At 41.9% G+C, this 10,798-nt stretch overlaps 1 protein-coding gene across 25 annotated transcripts in view; it reads left to right on the top strand.

The window, feature by feature from the left end:
- Positions 1-10,798, top strand: part of LOC117163530 (pleckstrin homology domain-containing family G member 5) — an 83,031-nt gene that overhangs the window by 3,855 nt on the left and 68,378 nt on the right. For 23 of the 25 annotated variants that reach the window (XM_076623987.1, XM_076623984.1, XM_076623982.1 and 20 more), the window contains 4 exons: positions 16-410; positions 2,371-2,461; positions 2,710-2,797; positions 5,289-5,394. In XM_076623987.1, the coding sequence (XP_076480102.1) occupies positions 16-410; positions 2,371-2,461; positions 2,710-2,797; positions 5,289-5,394 (680 nt within the window). The remainder of the gene's footprint in view (positions 1-15; positions 411-2,370; positions 2,462-2,709; positions 2,798-5,288; positions 5,395-10,798) is intronic. The other 2 variants (XM_076623993.1, XM_076623988.1) reach the window with 1 other exon arrangement.

The following is a 10,798-nucleotide window of genomic DNA, read 5'->3' as shown; positions in this document are numbered from 1 at the left end:
AACTCGTCGTTTCAGAGGAACCAAGAGAGGATCTATCGATCCTCGGTGGCAACGACGATGCGCAGGGGGATGAGAAGGCGGCAAGGGCGAGCGGGAGATTCGAACGGAAGTCGTTTCGTCGGAAAATCGGGTCACTGATAAGAGGCAGCGCCGCGGAGTTACCGGCTGTGATAAATCGCAGTCTGCAACCGATTAAGCGTAGTTTGAGCTTCAGTAAAGACTTGAACCGTGTGCAAGAACCCTCGAAACCTCATAGGCCGAGCAGCGTACATTGGTATAACAGTTTGGTGTCTTTGGCCGAGGATAAATGTCTGGACGAACAGAATGACAGCCCTCCGAGCAACAGCGAGGAACTATTTTCCCCGAAGGTTCAAGTTACCAGGACGCAGAGTCTCATCGATACCACTTCCGTAAGAGTCGCTATTGGTATAGATCGAGTTATCCATTGGGATCTATCGAGTTTAGCTAACCGCTAACGTCTGTCGCGCAGCTAAATTGATCGAGTTTGCAGTTGAATTAATTTGTTTTTCTTGAGGATGATAGATTAAGGGGCGTCGCTGGATAGGATTTGCGAGGGCAAGGTGTTTGTTGATGGCGATTTAGAACGGCAGATTTATTTCGTTTCATCGATCGGACAGATTCTTCAATTTAACCAACGTCGGCTTAGTTAGTTCACCCCCTCCCCGCCCCGCAATTAAGATCTAATGAGTGCTTCCATCGAATTTCATTGGGATTTTAAGCGGATTTGAAATGGAAATCGAGTCGTTGGGGAAGATGTAGCCGTGGATGATGGGTTTGCATTCGTATTTAACGTAGAATCCAATGGGAATTTTGTGGTAAAACGTGATGAACGAAATTGTTAGCCACGTCGCTAATTTTTAAGTTTTACCCGCGCAATCGAGTTCGATTGAAGAAATAAGAATAGGTACACAATGGAATTAATTACGGCTCGCTGGGCGAGCTACGAAAATTCTCGTCGTTGACTGATATATATATATTTATTTTATTTCTATCTCGAATGGATATTCGCTCGATTGTGATCTGCAAACTAAATTGTTTGGCACAATGGAAATTCGACAAGGCACTCGAGCTCAAGCGCTACTTTCCGTCGAATTAAATTAATATGAACATTGATTTTGAGCACTTTCGATAATTAGTAGACTGTGAATGTTTATGCAAATTCGTATCTTTATAAATAGAAGGTATTTACCTCAGTCTCTAAATATTATAAAGATTACTTTACTTTGGGTAATTTATATATCTTTATACATGATACCTGTGTTTGAATTTCCAAAAAATACATAAATATCCTCAGTCTAGTAATTAATAAATATCAGGTGGCAGAATCTAGCGACCTCTTAGACACGTTTTCAATCGTTTGAACTCCTCGAAATATCTCTACTTCACTTAGTGTCATATCGAAGTACTATCCGTTCTGACGCGAACAACTCTATTTAATAGAACAATAATAATATTTTCTCGTCGCTTCGATAGGGTGTGCCCACGTCGTATCGATAAGACTTGACTTACTGGCGAGCGAGGTTAAATTAATGTCCAATGAAATATAAAGCTATCTGTCTTGGCTACAGCAAAAATTACTTTCTGTTAAAACAATAACTCATTCTTTTCTCTGACAATAATGTCGTAACCTTTCTTCCAAATGTAGAAGCAAATACATAAACATTCGAAGAAAAAATATTACTCTAAAGTATCTAGCAATATTAAAATTCGAATTATATTCAGGTCTGGAAATCATGTTCTATACTATATATTAATTAATAATTCAAATAAAATTTAAATACGAACCAACCTCGAGACTGCTCGGTATTCGCCGTAAAAATTTGATCAATAATTTTGCCTTCGCTTCGTAACCGGGCGCGAGAGTAAATATTTGCTTGATAGATTAATTCAAGATTCTCTATCCTGTTTCTTTCTTTCTCCTCCTTAATACATTTCCCTGTTAAAAGGAGAGCGACGGAATCAGTCGGGGTATCAGGGTCTTGATATCTTGATTTGCCGCATGTAATCGGGTTCGGACGTAGGAGGCGCATTAAGCGGATGAAAATATCCGCGTCGCGTCGGTATAATATGGAACTGAAAGAGATATCTTCTTCGGCCACGCTAGAAAAAGATCGTTAGGTCGATGTAAATAAAAGAGGCTTTCGAGTAAATCCCGCTTGGCTCTATTCTTGTACGTAACAAGGATCTTTCGTCTTGTCCCGACCTGCATCCCTTATCGAGATAGCTAGATGAACTTGCCGGAAACGATGTTCTCAGAAACCTCCTCGATTGTACATCTTTCGGAGCTCTCTTAATTTTCATGTGCGTTCGAGCGTCTCGATCCGATGTAAAAGAAATTGCATCTTCCAGCAGACTAGAAGTACAAGAAGACGAGTGAGCGAGGCACTGAGTCGAACAGCCCCTTACGGACGACACAGCGACCATTATGACTCTACAATAGGTAATTTGAATTTTTCTTATTCCATTTGGATTTGTGGAAATTATCAAAGAAGCCGATTACCAGTTGGAAATAACATTAAAGACAATAATTGCATCCGTGATAGGATTTGAAATGGATCTTTTTATCTCGCACAATTATTTGGTTAATTTTCCTTTCTAATCAGCTTCGCGAAGAATTAGGTATCGTTTAAATTTTTCTTATTGTGAAACGCAGTCGTGATTGAAAGTTTCCGTATTCTTTCTTTCCAGATTTAAGTAATCCGCCCTGGGAGGCCAGTAGTCTCCCTGCTCTCACGCACACCGCCACGGATGAAAGCTACAACGAGCGAATATTCCCGTAAGTAATGCAAGATTTACCATTTTATTGAATCTTGACCGGGTAAAAGAGATGGCGAGAAATAACAAAATTTTTCAACTTCTCCCCCAACGGATATAAGAATGAAAGGAAGAAGAGGTTGCTCTCGAAGAAAGTTGGATCGAGCTAAGTTCTCGAACTGTTAGTCTTTGTTGTTTTTTTAATTGAAGAAACTACTATGATCATATTGGTCCCCAGGCGGAGTGGCCTTCTGTTATCAACAACTAACAGTTAATTAAAGTCGCTTTTCCTAACGTGGCGGCGAGATGCGACCCTTTTCTTTAAAGACAGCTGAGTAAATTGCGCCTCGAAACGGTTTGATGTACGAAGTTGAGATCTCGTAACTCGTGTTTCGACATCAGAGACTTGGCTGTTCCTCACGTGAATCACTTGGAAAATGCAGAAGATTGCTGCCTCGCCTTAAACCATTAATTTCAAAGGAGACGCTTTTACCGATAAGAAACAGGGATAGCTTTGAAGCCACTTCCTGCCGATCGATGGCACGACGAAAAAGAAACCTTAAATCAATCCAGCGACGTATCAACGCCAAGAGTGAGACGATCTTGTCTAACATCTTGTAACATCTAAGAATTGTTTCGAAAGTAGGAGAACTCCTAGAAAAGAAACCTAACAAGCCTCTGTGATGTATCTTCAGCCAGCACCGATACTCGTTGCTCCTTTCCACTGGGCTTTGTTTCAAGATACATGACTTTCTTCTATTCTCCTGCTTCTCCTCCCCGCCGCCAGCGAACGAAAAAGTCATTCGTTACCACTTCGAATCACCTTGTACTACAAAAGCATAAGTTTACGTGCCACGTACGTAATTGGTTCGACCCAGTTGCTAACAATCCCGAGAAGTACCCGGGCCGCACTAGCCCTGAGCAATTCCGGTTATTCTTTCTCGTGGATGGAAACGAAAGGAATGCGGTACACGATGAGATCCCTCTCTTTTACCCTTCCTCTTCCTCTTCCTCTTCCTCTCGTTCTTTTTCTCTATTTTTTCCCCCTAAAAACAACTAGGTTAAGAACAATGAATTTCAACGGAGATGCGATAAAACATTTTGCAGGTTTTCATCTCTATCTTCAAGAAAGAAAGAGGAAAAAGGGACAGAACCAAAGGAAGGATTTCGATATTAAATGTATTAATGCACAAAGACAGATAGCGAGGTCAGAGATCATAACTGCTCTGATGGATCCTCGAGGGAGTCAAAGGTCTCGGTACATGACAGGAAGCCAGAACAACATGCCACTTCGTTTCTTCTGTCTCAGGACAGAAGAATGATACGGGTCTGACTGGTGGTGTACTCTTGGCATACGTGAGATCCGACTATAGTTAATTTTCCTTGAAAGGATACGGAAGGAAGTGCATGCGGAAGGAAACGTTCTCCCAATCTCGGTAATGCCTACGCAGCGGCCCATACAGGAACGCACACATAGCCATCAAAGGTTCGAGCTCAGCGGGAATAGAACACGGGGCAAGGCAGAGAGGTTTTAATCAGTGCTGGACTGTTTCGAGGAGAGTATAGTAAAGGGAATATACGAGGAGCAAATCTTAACGCGAGTTTCTGAAATTCGCAGCGAACGCATCGACGAACGAACAGAAAGGATACACATGATGAAAAAGATACAGAGCCTTCTGTTTCGCCTAGCTCGGCGGCATTTATCTCACGGCAAGATTAAAACACTCAGAGAAGGTTAAATAGAAAGTATCAGTAAGATCATTTTCTTGGAGCTGCGTGTAGCCGAGGAACCTGTCTTTATTTGCATTCCTTTCTCTCACGATGTTCGGTTCGATCGTAACGAGATTAAAATTAATTGCCGAGCTTCATGAACGAAAGATAACAGAGTTCGCTTTTTTTCATTCTTTCCTTTCTTTTTTTTTCTAATTCTATGGAAGAAGGTATATAGAGTGAGCGACTCCGCGCTCGTCTTTTTTCCCTTTCATTTCAACGGGTTGATCGATATGAAATCAATCTTTATCGACGCGCGTGGCACCGGCCTGTTACACTAGGAACTGCGGTGAAAATCTTGCGCTGGAATTTGCAAAATTCCCCCGGAATCGAGAGCGATATAATACAAGACGAGCCGGCCATTAATCACACGCGAAGTTCATCAGCGAACACGTGACAATATCGAAAACCATTTCATTTTCAATTTATCCGCCGTCATCCATTATACAGCGTGCGGATGATTCTTAAAACGAAAAATCGCTTTCAATTGAAATGATGAATTGCACGGATCCTCGCTGTGATGAATTACCGTGGAAAGTTCCTTAATGAGGGAACAAAAATAAAATTTCTTTCAGTGGTTAATTAAAGCGATCTGCAAATTGTTCCCGGATGACGACTCCTTTGTTCTTCATCCATTGTAATCCAATCTGTCGTACAAAACAAAATAGGAACGTGATTTATTTTCAGCAAATCGATACACTCGCTGAAGGGTGTATATTTAACCAGTCAACTTTTTGTTTCAGCCTTAAAAAGGAGCAACAGGTCAGACGCGAATGGAGGAGCCTGAAAACAACTGGCCGAAATTTGTCTCTCCTAGATGTCGACCAATCTCCCGTGCAGCTTCATTCGGTAAGTGTCCAACAAACAGTTTAATTAGTTTAACGCTTTCTCAAACTCGCCTGAGCTTGTATTTAGTTTTACTCGCTTTATCCCCTGAATCGGACCGTATGTTATCGCACCGTCAGAGTAGGTTTCTAAACTATTAATCACACGGTTAACAAGGAATTTCTTTTCCTCTAACATCGTGCTGATATGATATGTTCTGTCACAGAATGCTTCGTCATGTTCTGGATGAGATATAATTACTTTCAGCTTTCCAAGCTATTTCATAGTTTCTAAAAGAAAAAGTTCAATTTGAAAACCATATCATTACGTTGTAATACTGTTTTCTTGAAAATCTTATTCTATACTTTTCACTTAGTTTCGCATGTGAATAATAATATTCGGCTGATTATCTGTTTGTATCCAGTCGACGATCAGCCAAGTGTATATATTATACCAAAATGTTCAAATCCGATTTTATCGAAAACGAAGCGCCACACGAACAAATTTCATTCTACACTTTTTATTTACTTATTCACGCAGAATCAGCCAGTTATCGGGCGTGCCAGTTATCGATTGCTAGCACAAACTGTATAAAGTGAATTCGAAGCTGAAATGGAAAATAAAATTAACGCGTGACGAACAGCACCAAACATCGTTCAAAGTAGACATCTCATGTCCAATTAAAGCTACTGGGAAAGTTGATAACCGGCGTAGTTTAACAACGATACAAACGAGTGCATAAACTTCGTTACGGTGTTCGGTATCTCCGTTAATTAATTGCGGAATAATCGCAGAGAGTGTTGCATAACTGTGCAATGCTATAGCACTCACCCCGTAATCTTCTCATACAGAAGATCTTTCTAAGGATATTCAATGGCGGAACTTTCTCCATAATTAATACTCAAAGGATTTTCGCGTCGATCCCCGGACACGATACGCGGAGGAGGAGATCGGCTTTGAAACGTTTGCGGTAGATTTCTACAAGGTCCTCCTATGCTTTTGACTGGCGCAGCTCGTCTACTCGGCGAACAATCCCCGTTTTCGTGCGGAAAGAACTACAAAAAAGTCTCTGCCAGAGGCATCGGCTCTCTGTGCACCGCCTTTGAGATTCAGCCAAAGATACGTCTTTCTCCAACACGCCCATCTTTCTATTAAGCGATCCTGAATCGACGCTGGCTGCTTATTATTCGCGATAATTGAGATTCGACGTGGTTGTTCGCGATCGTCAAAAGTGAGACCTGATAAAAGGGAAAGAGCATTCGCATAGATGTCACTCGGGATTCCCTTTGAGCTTGTTTCAGAACGTTACGAAATATGAAGCAAAGTATTCTTCGCGGCATTGATAATGCCTCCACGTGCTTCCTTTTCAACGTTTATCACCACAAAACGTAAAGGACATGGCGCAACTCTTTGATACTGCGGTTTCCATTTCGTGCACGTGACACTTTACAATAGAAAACGTCCAAACGATGACGTTTGTTTGCACGGCCACAGAGGCTTCCGAGAATATGAGATACTCTAATCTCCGTCATCTTCATCCACGTTCTACTAAACGATACTTAGGTTTCCAAGAATAAGGCGCGAATATCCCCCGCGGTATCTCAGCGAAACTGAAACTGAAATCTGCGTGTAATAGCCTCTTTTGCCGACCGGGGAAATTAATCACGCTCTTAATTAGAGGAAAATGGACGTAGTAACTGATAAAGCTGCCAAAGCGAGAGCAATTATTCCCACCTTCGTACGTTTACGATCCTTGAAAAAAAAAAAAAATGAGCTTCGCGAATATTCCAGGAAGGAAAAACGATAAAGATGCATCTGAAAGTGCGAGTCGACGAACATCGAATCTGATATGTCCGCCAAGGACGAAGACGTCGGTCTCGAATTTGATTCGCGATACGAATCGTACGACACTGGTTTATTGTTTCGAAATGCGATCGTGTCGATCCTCTCGTACTCGCTCCTTCGCTCTAAAATCCATAGCAATCGTGTCGATTTTATCACTCTTTGAATGATGCTTCACAGGGTCAAATACGAACGAACACAGGGTCGTTAAATTCGTCGAAACACGATTGCATGAAAAGCTCGTCTTCCGTTCTTTCCTCTCATCTCTTTCGCCTCTTCTTTTTTCGGGTCGAACGAGTAAGGAGCAGATAGGACCTGGACAATGAGGAACACGAATCGATGATGGAATTAATGGGCGTTCTCCTTTAATACGAAACTCTCGTCTCCGTTTCATCTGGCGCCTCTTGTTCACGAATTTCTGACAGCTTCCCACGACCGATCCGAAGCAGAGAAACGTTGCGCTACATTGTCACATCATGATTTCTCTCCTTCTCTCTCTTTCACTTTCTCTCTGTTTCTCGGTCCTTATCCTTTGTCCTCGCTTTCCTTTTCTCCTGTGTTTCGCTTTCTTCGTCTTTTTTTATCTCGTCCCATTCTTGCCTGCTTCATTCGCACTCATTCCACTGATTTCATTTGCCCAGCAGGACGATTCAATCTGCTCACCGTTCTGTATTACTTATCGCGGTTCTCGATTCCCGTTGAATCGAACGGCGTCCTCGCGTCGACGAGGCGACCGTCGATCATGGGCGATGCAACGCAACGTTTCGCCTCGTTGTCCACGAATCGAGAAAAAAATCTCCGCCGTTTCACGTTGCCACGGCGGCGTCGATTTAGCGCGAAATTTTTAATCAACCGCAGTGTGGTACGCGACTTTCAACGGAGATTCATACGATCGATCCGTTCGACGAGGAAAGAACGCAAAGAGTAGCTGTCCCGGCGCGAATTATAGCGCGGCAAATTCACAGCTGCGAGTTTCCGTTAAATCTCGGTGAAGTTGTTGCCAGGAGCACTCGTATCGAAGGACATAAATTAAAATGAATTCACATGGAATTGGTTACACCTCGTTTCACGATTGTGGCTTTAGAAGAAAGAGAATGAAAAGGAACGTTGGCGACCAATGTAGGTCAGCAAATGTGCTGCAGGCTCGGGTATTTTTTATTTATTAAAGCCTAGAAAATTGGATTGACTTTAAGTCGGTTTCTTCATTAGGATTAGCCTGTGTATCGTGCAGGACGGAAATTAATAAAATCAAAGTAACTGTTGCTGGCCCTCCGCCTGGAAGTTTTAATGAACGGTTAATTCACTCGGCGCCCATCGGTGATTTTTTCAAGCGGCTCGAGCTTTTAATTAAAAAATTCGCCCGAAATCCGACCCGATGACCAGTCGAAGTTTAACGAAGTTGTATTCCCGTATCTTGATGAAATAAGTTTTCAGCGCGAGCTATCTGCCGGTGATACGAATACGAGAAAAGGGAGGAAAAAAAGATCCGACGAAGATACCGGCGAAAGTTTTAACGAACGATGATTTTTTCTCTGGACTGTACACGGCATTCGAAAGGATATCGCGGTGCCTGAACTTTGGTGTGATATCGAGATCAATCGATATTCCAGTGGCGATGCACGTTTATGATTTTTCCGAGTAATTCAGTATGGAGGTTCGATTGACCCCGCAACATCTCCGGCTCGCAATCGATCGCAGCCGCATAACTCTTTTCCGCGATGTTCCATCAGACTTATGGTTGCACGTGGCTGATATCGATCCTAGGAAAAACGGTGCAAATAATGAAACGTCAAATGCAATACGATTGCTCGTTGAAAGAACGAGAGAAAAAGACCGTCATGAAATAACTTAGTTCATCCAGGTGTTTTTGTCATTTTTACCGTATGTATTTTCATTGCTTTCCGTGTAAACAGTTGATATTCGTAAACAGTTTCATCAGGTTTCACGCATTAGCTTCCATGTTTGATAATTTGGAAATTTAAGAGCGTTTCGGTTGTTATGCAAAGATACCGCGAATAAACTATTCGTGTAAATAGACTGATATCAATTTTGGTCAATTACGTAGAATAACGATATGGTAAATATAGTATTCTCTTGCGTGCATTGTAATATTACGTACGATGTAATAATAGAATATATCTAGGGTTCCGGTTTAATATGATGCACACAATAGCTTGTTTTAATCTATGCACGGGTATACGTCAGAAGAATTAAAAAAAGGAACGATCTTTCCTGAATAACACGTGATATTTAAATATCTCAATTTTCAGCTTTCATCGTATAAAAACTTTGGCGCGGCCATTTTTTCTCACTAACCTTGGAATGCCCTTTTCGCCATCCACGCTATCGATTTTTTGCGCGCGAAATTCTGCTGACCTCCTCTAACCCGCATCTGCCAAATTTTTTTCATATAATCTTCCTTCCTGTCGTGTATTTACTATTTCCGTATATTTTATACAAGTCGGTGTGAAAGTAAAGCGACGATAAGTTTCGATGTTTAAACAAAAAGTTATCTATTTAGGTTATTCGAGAATTTCTACAAAAGATGGATATTTTAGACTCGTGAAAAATGCAACAGAGATACGTACGAAGAACGTTCCAAAAAATACGCAAAGAATCATCGTATGTTAGGAATCTTACGTCACCGATGAATGTCTATGAGTCATATTTACCTCTAAACACCTGCCCAAACTTCAAATACTCTCATGTAGATACGTCTTACCCAGCAAGACATTTTAATGAACGAATTGCATTGAAAGAAATCGTAGAAGTAGAAACTATAACGCCTCCGTTCCAGGAATTCTTCCGATACTGACAATTTCTACAAATTTGAAACGATAGAACCAGATATAGTCATCGAAAATACAAACTACGCCGAATTGGAATATTGCGCAACACCAATCGAACATTATTCGACATTGAAATAATTCATTTTAATGGCATGATCGAACAAAATTGTCTCTAGCTTGGAATGACGATTCACTAAACGACGATTCCTAAAGCTGAAGGAAAGATCGCATGGCGTAGAGGAACGCAAAGAATTCAAATACTTCCAGTGAACTTCAAAATATTTGGTCGTGCTACTTTTGCCTGGTCCTGTACAATATCCGGTACAAAAATCCTAAACACTACGTGCAGTACTTCGAGCGAACACTTATCCGCTGTGTGGCTGGTCCCTGAAGCGAAGCAAAGTATCGTGGTATCGCGCGTAATTAAATGTCCCGGGTTCCCCGGAGTGTCCCGTCGGGTAAGCGCATTAAAGCGTGGCCCGGGCCGTGCCACCTTCTTCCATTTCTCTGTGTTTTCGAAAACTGCCTCGTTCCACAGGGTGGTCGTGTTAAGTGAGAAAGATGAGGGCGGGAAGGAAAGTAAGATCTATAGGTCGGGAGGGAAGTCCAATCGCTCTGGAGCGGCAAACGGGGAATGAGATGTGCCGCGAAAAGGGGGTAGAATACGTTGCGTTTTTCCCTACACGTTTTTCTCTTATTTCCTGGTTGATTTCTTTAATTCCTATCGCGGAAACCGAGAATCGAACAGTGGTATGCACTCATGTTTCCCGCTGGCTTTCCCCTCAAACCTTCAACAC

The sequence above is a fragment of the Bombus vancouverensis genome, chromosome 13 (genome assembly GCF_051014615.1).
Source record: "Bombus vancouverensis nearcticus chromosome 13, iyBomVanc1_principal, whole genome shotgun sequence".
NCBI lineage: Eukaryota > Metazoa > Arthropoda > Insecta > Hymenoptera > Apidae > Bombus > Bombus vancouverensis.
The sequence above is the reverse complement of the archived record's forward strand: the minus strand, read 5'-3'. Positions and strand labels throughout refer to the sequence as shown.